The sequence below is a fragment of the Talpa europaea genome (genome assembly GCF_964194135.1).
Source record: "Talpa europaea genome assembly, chromosome: 2".
NCBI lineage: Eukaryota > Metazoa > Chordata > Mammalia > Eulipotyphla > Talpidae > Talpa > Talpa europaea.
In genome coordinates, this window is record NC_140068.1 from 93,538,290 (window position 1) to 93,556,770 (window position 18,481).

The window sequence follows — 18,481 nt, forward strand, 5'->3', positions numbered from 1 at the left end:
CCTCCCCTCCCATCTGACTCCGCTTTGGACATGTAGCAGGAACAAGAAATAAACCTTTGTTGGGTTAATCCACTGAGGTTTCAGTTAATCTGTTATGGGAATACAACTTAAACTATTCCACCGAGCAGGGCATAAACTACTGGTAGAGAAGAAATAATTCTAGGTAGTTCACATATGTAGTATCAAACAAAATGAGTTCCAAAATGAACGACTTGTTCCTTTTTATTCTGGTGAAGTCGTTTTGCTAGCCTTAAGGAGACAGTCTCAGTTCAGTGCTACTCTGTCTTTAAGGTTACTTTTTAACAAGGTGAGGGCAGCCTCACACCAACATATTTGCAAGCAACAGGATCTGGTTTATAATTCAGTAAGGTTGTTTTATTTTTCACTGCATTTATTTTTAAGGTTACTTTCTATTTATGGCAAATGATGCTGGCTAATGGCTTTCCATTTTCAGAAGGGATATGGTTTCCTTAAAAAAACCAAATCTATTTGAGTAAATAAATGAGTTTATTTTTAAAACCACATATTTAGTAAATAATATCATAGAAAATGGCAACAAAAAAATGTGAAGATGGTACATGACTCAAGTTTGGGAAGCAGCAGATCAACTCACTGAGAAAGGAAAGTATAGTCCTCAGAGTAGCACAAACCATTCCTACTTCCCTAACTTTTTCTCTATATGTCTCCACCTTAAGGCCTGGGGGCCCTTGTTCTGGTTCCGGGGACGATACTAACTCAGTCATATGCAGCATCCCTCATACCCCAAACCTTTCAGTCCTGTGTAAGCTTATCCCTAGCACTAGAATACGATGGGGTAAAAACATCATTAAATGCCGCATTTGCCTCCAGCAAGGCAGGGCAACATGTTCACCCCCTTCCAAAAGACATTTCTTCTTTTTGGATGGAAGTGGGTGCTCTACTAATCTGTCCCATCTCCCTGCATGTATACATTACTTGTTCTGAAAGATAGTTGTTATTAATATTGATAAATATTTTCTGGTAACTCACCATAATGTCCCTCATCAGAATACCTCTATTGGTAACACCAATAAAAGAGCAAGTTATCACTGAGGCATTATTTTCAAACGCTAGTCTCATGCAGAGTAAAGGAAAATATATGACACAAGAGAGAACACAAAACTACAATTGTGTAACATGCTAGAAGCAAGATACCACTTTCACCCACTAAATTAGCAAAGATTTAAAAGGCTTATTCTCAAGTCAGAAGGAGAAAGACGTGCCTAAAACTCAGAATTAAAAAAAAAAAAGAAAAGAAAATGGGAGTGATAAAACCAAAATAAAACAAGCCCTAAGAGATCTGACTGTGGAACTGACACTGCTAGAGGTGGAGGCAGTGAGAGGGTGGGAGCAAAGTAGGCAGGGGGTGTAATGGCCCAGGGTGAAGGACTGTGGGGGCTTTGGTGGTAGGGTCAGGTGAAGTGACATACATCTGAGGAGATGTGAACCTAATCCTCTAAATCTAGTGTTATAAAGCAGTGTTACAACTCACTTAAGAAAAAGTCACCCATGATTATTATAATAAAAAAAAAATTTACAAAAAAAAAGGGGGCCTCCCCTGGTGGCGTAGCGGTTGAGTGCTGGGCTGCGAGGCTGCCCACAGGCTCTGCAGCGCCGGTTCATTCCCCGGTCGCAGGCGAGGGTCCCACCAAAAACAAAAAACAAAAAACAAACAAAAAACCTGTTCTCTTCTGTGATGGCCAGGGGGCAGAGAAACAGTCCAGTGGTGAACAAGCCTCTGGAAAACAACCTAGCAACATACTCACCATGAACCGCAAAATAGTTCATGATCTCTAACCATGAGAAAATAATCACAGAGTCAAGACAAAGATGACCTAACAGTTTATAACTTGTATATTTTTGGCTAAAAACTGCAAACAACATAAACATCTAGAAATTGTAAAGGATGAAATAAAATATGGTTCAACCACCAGATGGAATGCTACACTGTCATTAAAACCCCTTCTTGAAGGTCTACTTAATAATAGCTCAATAACATGAAAATTAGAACCACGATTATACGTTTTTCATGATTTTTGTATTAAAAAAAAGTACATGCAAAGACCAAGAAGAAAATATATCAAAATATTAACAGTGTTTACTTATCTCTAGCCCATAGAATATAGGTGATACTTAATTTCATATTTACAATTCTCTGAATTATTGATGTTTTCAACAAAGAGCATATTATTTTTTATTAATCAGTAAAAAAGTGTTGTTTGACTTTCATCAATTCCCAAAGTAAGAGTATTTACAAACCCACTGAATGGAATATTGGAAATAAACAAGAGCTTAAATTATGGACAACAAAACTGAGCCCATTGCCACATGTAAATATCTGCATGTCCAAAATCCAACTATGGCCTGGAAGGCAAACTGCTCTTCTGCAGCCCTGCTGAGGCTGCTTGTCCTGGACCCCATCATCACCACTTCTCTGTATGAGGGGACCTGGGATGCACCCAAAATGCATCACCTCAGAGGGCTTACATAAGCTCTGTCATCTAGAAAATACTGCTCAGGAGTACGTGGTTGCTCATCACTGCTTTCCTTCTTGGAGGCTGTGTGTTCTCCCAGATTGCATGTAATGAATCCTACAGAGAGAAATCGAATACTTTGGATCCCAAGGTTAGCAACTTATTTTTTTCTGGTTGATATTTCCTAAATATCCTCATGATGTTTTAGGGATTTCTGCTCCACAAAGTCCAAAACTCAACTAACCAATTAAGAAAAGTCAGCTCTGGGCCTCCCTGGTGGCGCAGCGGTTGAGCGCTGGGTTGCGAAGCTGCCCGCGGCCTCTGCGGCGCCGGTTTGATCCCCGGCTGCTCCCCGGCCATCGGAGGAGGGTCCCACATGGCGCGCAGACCTCTCCTGCCGCCTGCTGCTCCCCTCAGCAGTGTACTTTGGTCCTTCTGCCTGCTCTGCTCCCCGCTCTGGCTCTGGTGAATTCTCTCACCCTCCCGCGCTTCTGACTGTACCCAGTGCTTGTATAAACAAAACAAACAAACAAACAAACAAAATAAATAAAACATGCCTCTATAAAAAAAAAAAAAGATTTAAAAAAAAAAAAAAAAAGAAAAGTCAGCTCTGTCTGAGGAAAGAGGCCTTCAAGGAGCAAGTGGCTAGTATCACCTAGAGGGGTGGGAGTCTGAGGCCAGAAGGCTGATGAGAATCACTCACAAGAATGAATGGGGGCCTCCCTGGTGGCACAAGGAGTTAAGATGCAACCTATGAAGTAGACTGCAGCACGAGTTCAATCCCAGCAGGCGTGCCAGGGAGCAACCCACATGGCACAGCAGACCTCTCCTGACTTGCCCGCTGCTCCCCTCAGCAGTATATTTCACCCGATCTGTGCTCTGTTCTGTCTCTGGTGAATTCTCTCACCTCCCTGCAACTCTGGCTTATACCCCAGTTCTTGTATGCATAAATAAATAAATCTTAAAAAAAAAATGAATGAATTAGAAGGGCCTCCTTGGTGGCTCAAGGGGCTAAGCATAGCTCTATGAAGCTGTCTGCAGCTGCTGCAGGAGATCGATCCTCTGCTGGTCAGGGAGCTGCCCACATGGCGCAGCAGACCTCTCCTGCCTCTCCCACTGCTCCTCTGGCAGTATATTTCAGTCAGTCTGCCTGTTTTGCTCTCCACTCTGTCTCTGGTAAATCCTCTCACCCCCCCCCCCCACACTTCTGGCCTGTATCCCAGTTCTTGTATGCATAAATAAACAAATCTTTTAAAAAAAGAAAAAGAAAGAGAAGAACCTCCCTTGGTGGCCTAGGGGTTAATTCTCAAATCTATCACCCCTGTGGCCTGAGTTTGATCCCTGGCCAGGGAGCTACACACATGGTGCAGCAGACCTCTCCTGTCTTGCCTGCTGCTCCCCTCAGCAGTGTATTTCAGTAGATCTGTCTGTTCTGTTCCCCACTCTGTCTCTGGTGAGTCCTCTCACCCCCTGCATCTCTGACCTACACCCCAGTTCTATGTATAAATAAATAAATATTAAAAAAAAAAAGAACGAGAAGCTTTCCACGGTGATGACCTCCCCACGAGAACATGCCTCTCACAAAGGATCGCCATCTCCTCTCTTCAGAAAATGAAACACAAGAAGTGGGTGATGCAGACCCCCAATTCCTACTTCATGGAAGTCAAGTACCCAGGAAGCTATAAAACCACCCTGTCTTTAGCGTAAATGGTGGTGTTGCGTATTGGCTGCTCCACTGTCCCCTGCAAGCCTACAGGAGGAAAAGCAAGACCTACAGAAGGGTGCTCTTTCAGACAGAAGCAGCACTAAAAGCACCCTGAGCAAGATGAATGGGAACACACTCCAAGAACACGTTTTGGATTAAAGAAAAAAAATGAAACAGGAGGATGCGAGTGAAAAGGTTCCCGGGTTGCCACTGAGAAAAAGCAGGAAATCTATAAACCAGAGGCAATGATGGGAAGATTTAACACTCTGAAGCTTTTCTATGTTTTTAATTTTGTTCTCTCCAGAGGAGACCTATAAATTCATGCAAACATAATAGTTTACGTTTAGTGGCTACTCACTAGGTGGCAGGCTCTGTGCTTTTTATATATGCCTGTTTTCATATTAATGTTCATTCACAATTCTTTGAGGCATTATTATTATCATTATTATTCCCATGTACAGATGAGGAAACTGAGGTTTACTGAAGTCATGAACAGGCAGCAAACACAGGACTCAAATCCAGGTCTGCCCATAGAGCCTGCATGTACTCTCTAACAACTCTACCTAGAAAAACTGGTTAAAAAGAAGAGAGCTTAGGCCTAGTAGCATCTGTAGCCTGGGAAGAGGCGCTGCCAAGCAAACTGAGCATGGCTGATATCCCCAACGCTCTCACCTTGAAAGAATAATTTCCCATCCACATGGAATAGGCTACATATGTTGATGGTCAGTTTGGGAAGAAGCCACATGTGGAGATATGGTCCTAGGAGAAATGCCTCTCTTTCCTTTTGGCCTAAAAGTCACAATAAAAAATCAATCCAACTAATTCGAGCTGGGGGTGCCTTTGGTTAACAGGCAGCCTCATTTTAACATGGCCCCAACTAATTTATACCTAACCCACGGTACAAGAATGTCACCCTGTGGTTTGGAGTTTAACCATGATTATTTCAACAGAACTATATCAAAGTTATAATCAAACTGGCCTCTGATAGACACCGTCACCACGCCTCCTTATAACTGTATGCCAAATTACAGTTTAAAAAGCACTTTCAGGGCCTCCCCGGTGGCGCAGCGGTTGAGCGCTGGGTTGCGAAGCTGCCCGCGGCCTCTGCGGCGCCGGTTCGATCCCCGGCTGCTCCCCGGCCAGCGGAGGAGGGTCCCACATGGCATGCAGACCTCTCCTGCCGCCCGCTGCTCCCCTCAGCAATGTACTTCGGTCCTTCTGCCTGCTCTGCTCCCTGCTCTGGCTCTGGTGAATTCTCTCACCCTCCCGCGCTTCTGACTGTACCCAGTGCATGTATAAACAAAACAAAACAAACAAACAAACAAACAAACAAACAAACAAATAAATAAACATGCCTCTATAAAAAAATAAATAAATAAAAAGCACTTTCACAGATACCTCATTTACTCCTCAGGACAACTCTGTGAGGTGAGTCTTATAAATGAGAAATCTCAGGCTCAGAGAGGTTAAGTAATTTGCTCAAGATGGTGGAGCTAAAAAGAGTGGGGAAGAAAACAGGACTCAAGAAGTGCAACTGATACTAAAAACTCAAAAACATAGTAAATGGCCTATTTGAGAGAAACATAGTTATGTGGTGAATGGTAACTTATTAAATGGAAACACAAACACCTCAGGATATTTTGGAAAAGAGGGGCTACAGGTTGTACTGGTACTAGGAAGCAAAAGATCAGCCACTCCAATTTTATTAATACTACACTATTTAACTAAGATAGCTGCTCACTTAATAGAAATATGACACAAATTAATTTAGAAAAACAAAGCTTGACTCTGAAGTAAGAGAAGTGAAGCATGTGGGGGGCTTTGGTAACATTAAAATAACATTTAATAACATTAAAATAACATTTAGTAACATTAAATCCAGTCACCTCAACAACTAGCGAAGCTTCTCCTGCGCTTTCATAACTCTGAACTAGAATCTATCACACTTCAGCATCAATTCAGAAAACAATAAATTTAGAAGCTTGTCATATCACCAAGTGGTCAATGGAGCCGCTCTGCAGTAAGGCCAATTTTATCTGTGCTATAAAAATTATTACAGGCAATAATATCACTAATGATAATAATTTGGCAAATTGAAGTCAATATATGTGGACAGGGAGCGACTTACTGTGCTTATGCAGTTTAGATGATTGAAGGCCCAATGTAAAGGCTTCTGCTGTGATGAGGATTAACCACACAGTAATTAATGGTGGTCTGAAGTGGAAAGATAATCACGCAGTGTGGAAAGTAATAAAAATGTCCAAACAAAGGTACTAAAATGTGGGCCATAAATGTTTTATAGTAACAATCTGGAATTGTAAAATGGTCCAATGCAGACCTAGATGCTGTTCATGTTGTAGGGTATTAATACCTCCATGTGCATGAAAAAGGGAAGCAATTTATTAATGATACTTACATTCCTCCCAAACAGCAGCACTAAGTGATTGCTTCTTTTCAAAGTATGACTGCACTCTGCTAAATAATCAGTGAAAATGTTTGTGGTTTTTCATCATTATTAAGGGAGAAAACAGAGTATATGAGTATGATGTATGTGTGGGCCGCTGGGAGATGGTGATACTACTTAAGACCGACCCTAAATATAGAATCGGGAAACTCTCTTGATAACAGGAGCAGACAAGCTATGGTGACTCTGACCCAAACATAAAATGAGGTAGCATACCCCACTGCCCTATAGGTGGGTGGATGGACAGATTTATAGCCATATGCATATCAAAGGCAATTATAAGATATGCTAGAATGGATCTACCGCCAATCAACAAATTCTGGCTGTGAGTGGAATTGGCCACAAGAACAGAGTACTCAGCAGTGATGCTTAAGCTGGAAGACCACAGTGTCAGGGTATTGGGCTGGTGTTTCTGCATTTCTCTAGACCTTTCCCTCAGCTTACAAATTAGCTGCTACAGCTTTTAGCATTTCATTTTCACACCACTACATTCAAAAGAAGGAAATATAAAAGTGGAGGCAAAAGAGGATTTCTTCACACCATGATTTCTCTCTGATCAAAAAAGAAAACCTCTCCAAGAACTCTCTCTCAGGAGACTTTCTTTCACATCTCATTAGCCAGAACGAATGAGAAGATCCTCCAAAGACCAGTCACTGGGATTACTAAAGAATTATAATAAAAGGCTTAAACTAATCCTGATACATGCTCTAAAGGTACATTGTCTCCTGTTCAAGAGCTAAATAAAATTTTGTTCCTTGAGCAAGGAAGAAGTGGGGCAGGGATGGCTGCTGGGTAGGTAAAGGTGCTTGCCACACTGCCCAACAGACCAGATAGTCTATTAATGGTAAAACCAGGAAACAGAATTCATTCTATTTAATGGTAACATCACACAAATATTCCAAAAACAAAACAAAACCTTGCTCTCCCCATCAGTAGAGTTAATACAAGTCTAAACTAACCAACATGAAAGAAAAGCCCACTGTCTAAGAAATTATAATGCTTCCATGCCTCCATCACATAAATCAGTGCTACTATGTGCCACCTACCATGCTAAGAACTAAGGGCATAGTGGCAACCAAAACAAAGGTCCTGCCCTCATAGAGCTGACACCCTAGTGGTTTCTGGTATAAAAATCATGCATCTGGGGCCTCCCTGGTGGTGCAAGGGGTTAAAACGATGTTGTCTATCAAGCTATCTGCAGCCACTGCAGCACAAGTTTGATCCCCGGCCAGGGAGCTACCCACATGGCACAGCAGACCTCTCCTGACTTGCCCGCTGCTCCCCTCAGCAATGTACTTTAGTCAATCTGCCTGTTCTGTTCCCCACTCTGTCTCTGGTGGGTCCTCCCACCCTCCACTCCTCTGGCCTTGCATAAATAAGTCTTAAAAACAAAAAAAAAAGAACAACTTGGCAGAATTACAGAAGGTTTTCCACACATTTAGTTATTGTTTTAAAAATATTAAAATACTGATAATGCATATTTAAGAGAACATGTTTCCAGGTATTCAAAATACGTTAACACTGTTCTCTTTACTTCCCCATTGACTGCAAAGGAAGAAAGGGTGGGTATTACACAGGCCCCAGGAAAATGAGAACCCTGATCTCCTGCACTTCTCAAATCATTCAGTTTTCACTACAAACTACAACTTTCTCGAAATAAATCATCAGTTAAGCATGTCCAAAAGATAGAGGCCAAAGTTCTTAAACATCTGAGAAGGTAGCCACCTCCTCATTTAAATTCATAGTGGCTGAGTGATGGCCCAGAAGAGAAAAGTGAGACAGAGCAATAATTGGGGGTATGGATATACACACATACACACACTTCTTAATTTTAACTAGGGTTTCTACATGTTTGAAAATAATTTATTAGACTTTTACTAGAGAAACAGTCTACAGGGAGCTCTTGACTCTACTGTGTGATTCTGAGTGTGTCAAAGAGAAGGAAGACCTGAAGAATGCTAGGCCTATAGTTACAATTTATTTGCCATAGTTCTCAGAGTATAAGGGAAGAGAAGGTGGCAGACCTATATATATTCAGGTACAATAAGCCCAGAAACTATATCTCTTACTAGAAAGTCATTAATCATCCAATTTCAGGACAATATTTAATCAACAGAGATCTTTTGTCCAGAATATAGAATCCAACACCAAACCCTACATAAATGCAGTTTCCAATGTAGGAAGTAGTGAACTTCCACTTGGTAATGGAATAAGTCTGTTCATCTTCTGATCCAAAATAGAGCAAAGAACAAGTTAGAAAAGGTCAAAAATGGAAACTGTCATTTCAACAAAGTTAGACAGGGTTTAGGGGTGATGGAAGAAGCACATGCATGAAAAGAAAAATAACTCAACTTACTTTTTGGTGAGCCGAGGATCCAGAGGAGGGTGCTGTGCTCCATACACAGGTTGGATGCTAAAAACAAGGAAAAAATGAAGTAAGTTGTCAGGAAACTAAATATGATGGGTGAGCACTACCTGCATTACAACATTGGAAGGGACCCTGAGAAACAGGTTCTCACCAAGAACAACTATATCCAACCTGAAGAACAGCAACCTATGTTTTCAAGAAAGTCTTTGAGAACATCCGCCTTCCCTGGTGAAGTTTCCAGGCCTAACATATCTGATTTTCTGGAGGACAGTGTAGAAAGATAACAGACTTTAGAGAGAGAGAGCAGACATCAAACGACAGTTCTCACATCCCATACCACTGTAAACATGCACTAAATTGCTTGAACACTTTGAATCTGTTTTCTTATCTTCAAAATGGGAATGTCCCCTACCCCAAAGGAATACCTGGGTTAAAAGACAGTGAAGCAACACTACTTATCAAGGAAGAGTGACCTAGGGAACTCTCAGACACTGCTGGTGGGGGATATAGAGTGATAAGATCATTTTATATGTATTTTTTACATCATTCTTCCTTTTTGTACAATGTTTGCTTTCTCCTCTCAGGTGTAATCCCTGGAGAATTCCCACCAATTCACCCATGCACCATCACCATAGTCCCTTGTGCTCTTCCCGCCCCTGCTTTGATCCGTCTCTGCCCCCTCCCCCGCAGAGTGCTTCTGATTTATAGTTGCCGGTTAATTTTGTCTTTATATCATAATTTTTTTTTTATTTGTTTGTTTGTTTCGTTTATACAAGCACTGGGTACAGTCAGAAATGCGGGAGGGTGAGAGAATTCACCAGAGCCAGAGGGGAGAGCAGAGCAGGCAGAAGGACCGAAGTACACTGTTCAGGGGAGCAGCGGGCGGCAGGAGAGGTCTGCGCGCCATGTGGGACCCTCCTCCGATGGCCGGGGAGCAGCCGGGGATCAAACCGGCGCCACAGAGGCCGCGGGCAGCTTCACAACCCAGCGCTCAACCGCTGCGCCACCGGGGAGGCCCCTTATCATAATTTTTTTCCTGATCCCTTATTTGGTTCCCCTACATTCTTTCTATAAGTGAAACCATCCGATATTTTCCTTTTTCTTTCTGGCTTATTTCTAGAGTGATAAGACCATTTCAAAAAAACAGTTTGGCCATATCTAGGAAGAATAAAATATGTATGCTCTTAAGACTCAGTATTTTTTAATCCCAAATATATATATCTTATCGAAATATTTACATATGAGGGTCAACAGCATCATGGCTCCTTTCAGTACCAAATTAGAAACAGTCCAAGTGTCCATCAACAGTGAATAGAGAAACAAACTGAAGTATGTTCATATAATAGAATGTTTACTATACAGCAACAAATATGTGAAGTAGGGCTACAAGTAAAAATGTGAGCCTTACAAATATTGAATAAAACAAAGAAAGGATAAAAGAGTAAATGAGTAAATACTATATGATTTTATTTATATATACTTCTATAAAAATGCTTCTATGGATAAACTCTGCGGGGAAGGAAGTGTGATAGAGAACAGACACAAGTGAATTTCTGGGGTGCTCATTCCTGGGGTGATTATTCATCAAGTCATCACGTCACAAGAATGTTTCATATACATTTGTTTGCATAATATTTCACAATAAAAAGAGTGTCCTAAGAACAATAATACATCAAGCCAAACTGTTGTTTCTAGTACAAAGATCACAGAAAGACACATTTCAACATGTGAGAACTCAGAGAAAATAGTTTCATCAACTCTTTTCTGAGGAAACTACTAAAGGAAAAACTTGACTGAACAATGAGATAAATGGAGAAACCAGGGAGAAAGGATTGCTGGAAAACATTTATTTGATTAACCTTAAGACTAAATTTTATATTTGAGGCTGTATGGTTGCACAGAAAGTAAAAATAATATAATTCACAAAATGTTACAATGGAACAGAGGAAAATGGACAAATAAGTACATTGATTTCCTCATCTTCCACTGACAGTCCTCAAAAGATAGCTAAAGCTGATAGCTTGAGTATAAAAGCATATTTTAAATCTAAGATACAGAAAAATAATACAATCAACTAAAAGAAGGAGGGATGGGGATGGGAAACAATAATTTCATCACTAGTCGAGGCAGAGAGTCAACAGATATGTTTGAAGAAATATGGTATAATTATACTTTAAAATGCAATCACTAAAATAAAAAATGATAAACTTTCCATGTATAGAATATACACATGGACATTTCTTTCCCAAAGCAAATACAGCCCAAGAATGAAAGATGTTTTTAAAAAATATATTAAAAATATAACTAAGGCCAAATGTATCTGTTTTCCATTGAACATCAATGGGCTGAGCTTATGTATTAAAAGATAAAGGATTATCATCCACAGAGGAATGTTTAAATCACCACACATCTCATAAAAAGAATGAAGCAGTTCTATATCCACTGACATGAAACAAAATCAGACATTCATTGAAGAACAACACAGAATTTTGCACATACAATGTCACCATTTTTTGTAAAAAAATCTTTAAAACATTCACATATTTTCATATTATTAAGTGAAGGTATTTATAGAGCATCCCTGGAAAACACAAGACACCAGGAGCAGTGCTTGGAGGAGAAGCCGTGACTGAAGTGGCAAAGACATTGCAAACCTTTTCGTACCTTTCTGAATTTGTATTGTGAACATGTATCACCTTTTAAAGAAGTAAATTAAGCAATCTTAAGAAGGTTGGAGGAGATAAACTCATGCCATTTGCAGCAACGTGGATGGCGCTAGAAGGAATTATGCTCAGTGAAATAAGCCAGAAGGAAAAAGAAAAATATCAGAGGGTTTCACTTATGGCAGGAATATAGGGGAACCAAATAAGACACCAGTGTAAAAAAAAAATAATAACAGTACAAAGCACAACAAAGCAAAAACAGACCATTTTAAATCAGAGACATCCTGCAGGGGAGGAGGAGAAAGAGGGATGAGAGGGAGGGAGGGAGGAGCACAGGGGACTGAGGTGATGGTGCATGGGTGCTTTGGTGAAGGAAACTCTATGGGGACTACACCTGAGGGGGTGGGGGGAAGCAAATATTGTTTAAAAATGAACAATGATGTAAAAAATAGAAACAAAATAATAAAAGAAATAAAAATAAATAAAATTTGAAACTGCTTTTAAAAAAAAAGAAACAAAAAGAAGGTTGGGAGGTTTAAACGTGTAAATAGCCCTTTAGCAAAATTCCTGGCAGGTGGTAATACTAGCAGCTAGTAAGGTAGATATGCAAAAACTCTGTTGAGTTTTTTGTTTTTTCCCTCCCTCCCTTCTTCATAATTTAATTTTTAGCAGACATTTAAAAAATAAGTTTACCAAGTACCTTGTTTGACATAAAGATGAGATCCCAAAGTTGCTTTTAAATAAAAATAAGCCAGGGCCTCCCTGGTGGCACAAGGGGTTAAGAACCGTACTCTGAAGCAATCCGCAGCCTCTCCAGCATGAGTTTGATCCTAGCTGGCCAGGGAGCAACCCACATGGCTCAGCAGACCTCTTCTGTCTTGCCCGCTGCTCCCCTCAGCAGTGTATTTCAGTCAATCTGCCTGTTCTGTTCCCCACTCTGTCTCAAGCCCCCTTCTGTCCTCACCCCAGTTCTTGAATGTTTAAATAAATAAATCTTTAAAAAAAAACTCTACTCCCTAAACCTTTCTAGAAGGTTATTAAGTAATCTGTAAACAAGCCATTACATATACTACAGCAGAAATACAAATAATACTACTTTAATGTGCTGGCTGAGTTACCTAGGCAGAGGAAAAGCAGAGAAAAAATAAAAGGGATCAAAGACTAAAGGGAAAGTTTGGCTTAGAGAGAGAAGGCCTAGAAAAAAAGAAAATTGAAACAGAAACACACAAAAAGGCCACTACTTTGTGTTCTAACATTTGCACATACTCTAAGATGAGTACACCTGAAGTCTCCACAAATCTCTTAGTAGTAAAATATAACAAAGATCAGGGCATAAATTCTGCAGGAAGATCTCAATAGGCCGGTTTGGTTTGATAGAAAAAATAGAGATCTTTAATTTTTTTCCTTAAAAAAGAGTATTACTATTTGCCTGTAATCCATGCAGAAAACAAAACAAAACAAAACAAACACAATTCTAATTGTGCAGGTTTAAGGTACAAAGGTCGTCAATTACTAGCCAGGAAAGGAGTCTTACAATCAACTACTTGTCAAAGATGTCAACCCAGTGTGCTGGCACAGCCAGAAAGACCAAGATAAATGAAAGACTTCATCAGCAAAGGTATCAGAGCCCAAAATGAATGTGTTAACATCTTCCTGAACTAAGCTGTCATGTATCTGTACCTGAAGTACTTTATATAATTCATTGGCTTATTGAATCTCGAAAGGGACAGGCAGGAAGTTAGAAAAGGAAGAGAAATCAAGATGATTACAGAGACTAAATGCAGGTAGTTGAAAGAGCCTGGTGGTCAAGGTGCTCGATTTCCTGGCATTTAATAATTCACTTGGCAGCCTGCATCATCCCTACTGCTGTCAAGCCCAAACTCAACTCCAGAGCAGGCTGGTTTCCACACTCCATACAAGCCTTCATTACTAAATCCAGCTCTTCTCCCTTCTCCCATCTCAAAATCATACCCATCCTGAAACATTCCCTTCAAATGCCACCCCCTACCTTCCATCCATGAGACTTTCTCTGATCCTCATCCCCCTATTCGCTAACCCTTATTCTCTGATTTCCTAAAATACATAAATCAGGGCTTCTAAAGCTCTTTAAAATGAAACATTTTACATAGCTATTTTAAAATAAATTGAGATCATAATATAAAGCATGCCCAACATTTACATAAGAAATAAGACATTGTGGAAGCGAAACCCTGGCACACCCCTTCCTCTTCTTCTAGGAAGCTGTTTCACTGAATCTGGCATTTCTCACTCTCATTCTGTTGCCATATTTTTATTTTCTATGCATGTATTCCTAAACAATATGTAGTGTTAGTGTGCATGTTTTCAAACTGCATAAATGGCAACACACTGTATATATGACTTATTTTGACTCTAAACCATGAATGTTACTTTAAGTATTACTTAATTTCACAGCTGGCTAGCTGATCTCTCCAACACAATTTAAAAAACATTTGCTTTAACACAATGTAAAAACCACTTAATTGACATTTCCAAACACAAATACAAATACAGAGACTAATGTAGCAAACATCCATGAATCTATCACTCTGATTTAACAAATGCTAACTAACATCTGTCACATTTCTTTTTAAGAAAATAAAGTGCTACTGAAGTCCCAACTGCAGACCCCAGTCACATCTCCCTTTCTCTGAAAGACAGATTCACTACCCTGAGGTATGAAATGTTCCTTTTTAATACCTTTGCATATACTTGCCTCTCCATTAACAACATACCTTTTTTTTTTAATGTTTTAAAGTTTCACATAAAAGACTGCCCACTATGGTTCTACCTCTTATTTATCTCACTCAACAGTGTGTTTTCACCCAGCTCCACCTTTCAGTTTTTCTGATTACAAAAGTAACATATGCTTGGTGGAAAAACTGGTAGGTCAATAATACACATCATTCTCACCACGGCAGCGGCAGTGCCAAGATTTTCAGCTTCTAGAAAGCAGCAGTGGAGCCAGTCTTTTTCTGTAGTCCCCTCAACACCTGGCAGACCCCGACACCCACCAGCAGGCACTTAACAACACTTTGTGACAATCGCACTCTGTAAAGCCCAGGCCTCTGTGTAAGCTGCCTCTTATCTACCTAGATCTATAAGCTGGAGGCAAACACGTTGAATCTCAGAGAAATCACCCCACACACCCAGAGCAAAGAGCACCTCGGGATGAGCTACAGCTTGAGCCAAGATGGAGCAAACATCCCGGTCACCCTCTGTCATTCTCATTTATAAAACCAACACCACAGGATGTATTGGCATCGCCGGCTTACGTAGTTGGAACAGTGAAAAAACCTTGGTAGGAAACATCAACAGGTGTTGGCTTGGCATTGATAACGCTGCTAAACAAATACGGGAATAGAGCTGTCCAATTGAAAGCCAAATGTGTTGGCAACTGATTCAGGTTCAGACACTCAGTGGATGGAAGTTTTCCAGAACTGGAGATCTATACTGTTTCAGTGATAATTTAGTATCTTCTAGTCATTTACTTTATCAACAAAACATTTCTGAGCTAAGTTGTAATGTACCTGCCCAGACAAGCTGGAACCATTACACCGAGTCTATGAGATTCATTAATGGATGAAAAATGACCAAATGATAGAGATGGTTTTAGTGGAAAATGCACAAAGTCCTAAGTAGCTCGAGTGATTCGACACTTTTCTCAGCTTCATTCACTTAATGCTGAAAAGAGTTCCTTGACTCTAACAATAAACACATTTGCTTAAAATGGGATAAGCCAGAAGGACTGGAAATAAGAATGTAGAAAATGAGCCAGGCTTGGCTCATATTTGTCTCTTCTACTCCATCCATCATATTCTTTAGCTGTCTTTTCACTGGAAGTGCCCACACCCTGCGGTGGAGGAGGTGCTTTAATGGGGGAGTCTTGAGCTTAGCAGACATTGAGGGAAAGGGGAAGCAGTAGTAGAAAGAACATGGACCAGGAGTCAAAAATCTGCTGTTCTTTTCAAAAAAAAAAAAAAAAAAAGAAAGAAAGAAAGAAATCTGGCGATTTGGGGAAAGTAACTTCCTCTCTCTGGCCTCGGTTTCCTTACCCTCTATGGTGTTAAGAGCTGCATTCTAACTTTCTAGAATTTGCATCTTGCTTATCTCATTCAAGGATGTGTTTTTACCCAGCTCCACTTTTACATTTTTCTGTTTACAAAAGTAACATATGCTTGTGGGAAAAACACAGGAAAGAAATGTTCAGCAGGGCCAGCAAGTTTTTTAAAGAAAAAGTACTACCAAAAGCACAAAATAGGGGCTTCCCTGGTGGCGCAGGAGGTTGAGCACCACACTATGAAACTGTCCAGAGCCTCTGCAGCGCGGGTTCGATCCCGGCAGGCCGGGGAGAATCCCACATGGCGAAGCAGACTTCTCCTGTCTCGCCAACTGCTCCCCTCAGCAGTGCATTTCTTCAGTCTGCCTGTTCTGTTCCCCGCTCTGTCTCTGGTGAATGCTCTCACCCTCCCACGCATCTGGCCTGTACCCCGTTCTTGTATAAATAAATCAATCTTAAAAAAAAAAAAAAAGCACAAAATAAGAAATCCTACCTTCGGCCTTCCTGGTGGCGCAAGGGGTTAAGACGCAACCTATAAAGTTGTCCGCAGCCACTGCAGCACAAGTTCGATCCCCAGCCAGGGAGCTACCATGGTGCAGCAGACCTCTCCTGACTTGCCCACTGCTCCCCTTAACAGTGTATTTCAGTAGATGTGCCTATTCTGCTCCCCTCTCTGTCTCTGATGAATCCTCTCACCCCCCACACCTCTGGCCTGTACCCCAGTTCTTGTATGCATACATTTTTTTAAAAAAAAAGAAATGCCACCCTCAACACCCCCCACTCTGTCCACTCTTACCTATCAGTCCTGACTGGTCTAAGTGACAGAACAAAAGAGAAACAGCCATTGACAGAAGTCGGGGTTGGTAAGTTTAAACTTAACACTCAACCTCAGAATTGGCAAAAGTCTTAGAGTCCACTTAATCCAAGCCTCTCATTTCATAGATAAGGAGACGGGCCATGGAGTATTTAAGCACACTGCCATAAAACTTGGCTTTTCTCCACGTATACAATATCCAATCTTACTGGACCCCCCTCAGCCAGAAACCGTGGAGTGACACTGCCTGGCACTCCTCCTCCCTCATTCCTCAAATCCAATGATCTACCAGGTCCTGCAGATATTTTGAAACTTTACCTTCACTTGCCATTGCCATTGCCCTAGCGCCAGCCATCATCATTTCTCTCTAATGATGCCAGTAACCTCCAAACTATACTCATTCTGACCTCTGGAGGAAGGGGCGGTGTTGGAGGTACTGAGGGGGGTCAGAGTGTTCAGAGATGTGTGGTTGTTGGAAGGGGGTTTGTACCAACAGCTGGTGGGTCTTCCTAGCATTTAGAAGGCAAGGGTCAGAGATTTTAAACATTCCAGTCCAGTACAGAATTAACCCACCCAGAACACCACTTGGGTGTCCCTATTCCTAACCCCTGAAAACACTGGTCCTAGCCATTTTCCTCAGGACAACTATATTTTTACAAATGCAAATATGATCATGTCACAACCCTACCAACCTTCCACCAGCATTTTACTGCTGTTGGGATAAAGATCTAAGTCCTTAATTTGGCCTATCTTTCCAATCATGAAGGGCTGGAAGATGCTGGATCATGGATCTTATTCCAACTACAAATGAGAAAGGTCTGTAGAAGGACAGGAAGAGAAGCAAGAAGACCAGTTAGGAGGCTACAGCAGTAGTCCAGGCAAGAGAGGACTCTGCTGTATGGCAGTAGGGGTAGAAGTATAAGAGTGAATTCAGGATATATTTGAGTGAATTGACAAGATATGCTGATGAGTTGATTGTGGCAGGAACGGAAAGAGAAAAATCAAAGACCTTAGGATTTTTGACCTAAGAAACTTGGTGAATGGTGGGACCACTAAGTGAGATGGAAACAGTAACTTTTTGGGATTGGACAGATGTGAAAATCACAAGTTGTTTGGGCATGTTAAGTATGAGATGCATTTAGACAATCAAGAGCAGATGCATTGATTGTTCTGGATCCATATGGAAAAGTCCTCAGCACCAGAACTCAGGATTCTTTCAATTCAATTCAGGGCTCTTTCTCAGTGGTTTTCAAATGCAGTCCATTGATTAACAGCAGCAATCTTATCTGGGAACTTGTTAGAAGCTCAACTTTTTTTCTGAGGTCCTACCTCAGACCTGCTGAATCAGGAACTCTGGAAATGGAGCTTGGCAAAATCTGTTTTAACAGGACTTCCAGGTGATTAACAGAAGTTTGAGAACCACTGCTCAGAATCATATTCCTCATCACCAAATCATATTCCTCATCACCTCAACACTTGATAGCCACAGCTATCCTGTATCAGGCTTCTTGTGCCTCCATAAACCCTCTGCCTAGTGAACGATAGTATATTTTTGTGCCCAGGATTCAACAGGGGCTCCAGACACATCACTTATCAAAGGTTTTCAATTTCAGTTTCAGAAACTAGAGCAAGAAGGAGAAACAAAAAAAAACCCAGGATCTATTGTAATCACAATTATCACTTTAATAATAGCTATTGAGTGCCTCCTATGTGATTTCTATTCGTTACCTCATTCAATTCTCTTAACAGTCCTGTAGGGTAGTTACTCTGTCCCCATTTTACAGATGAGACTGAGGCACAGAGAGGTTAGGTAACTTGTACAAGGTCATACAGTTAGAAATGACAGAGCTGGGATTTGAACCTAAGTAGTTAGACCTGTGTTTTTTATTTGTTTGGG

The 18,481-nt window shown here is 40.8% G+C and overlaps 1 protein-coding gene across 5 annotated transcripts in view; it reads right to left on the minus strand.

Annotated features, from left to right (window-relative positions):
• Positions 1–18,481, minus strand: part of TBC1D22B (TBC1 domain family member 22B) — a gene marked incomplete at both ends in the record, with an annotated part of 66,172 nt that overhangs the window by 44,328 nt on the left and 3,363 nt on the right. For 4 of the 5 annotated variants that reach the window (XM_084228242.1, XM_084228245.1, XM_084228243.1 and 1 more), the window contains one exon: positions 9,018–9,074. The exons of the other annotated variant lie outside the window; for it this stretch is intronic. In XM_084228242.1, coding sequence (XP_084084368.1) covers positions 9,018–9,074 — 57 coding nt within the window. The remainder of the gene's footprint in view (positions 1–9,017; positions 9,075–18,481) is intronic. 5 annotated transcript variants of the gene reach the window in all.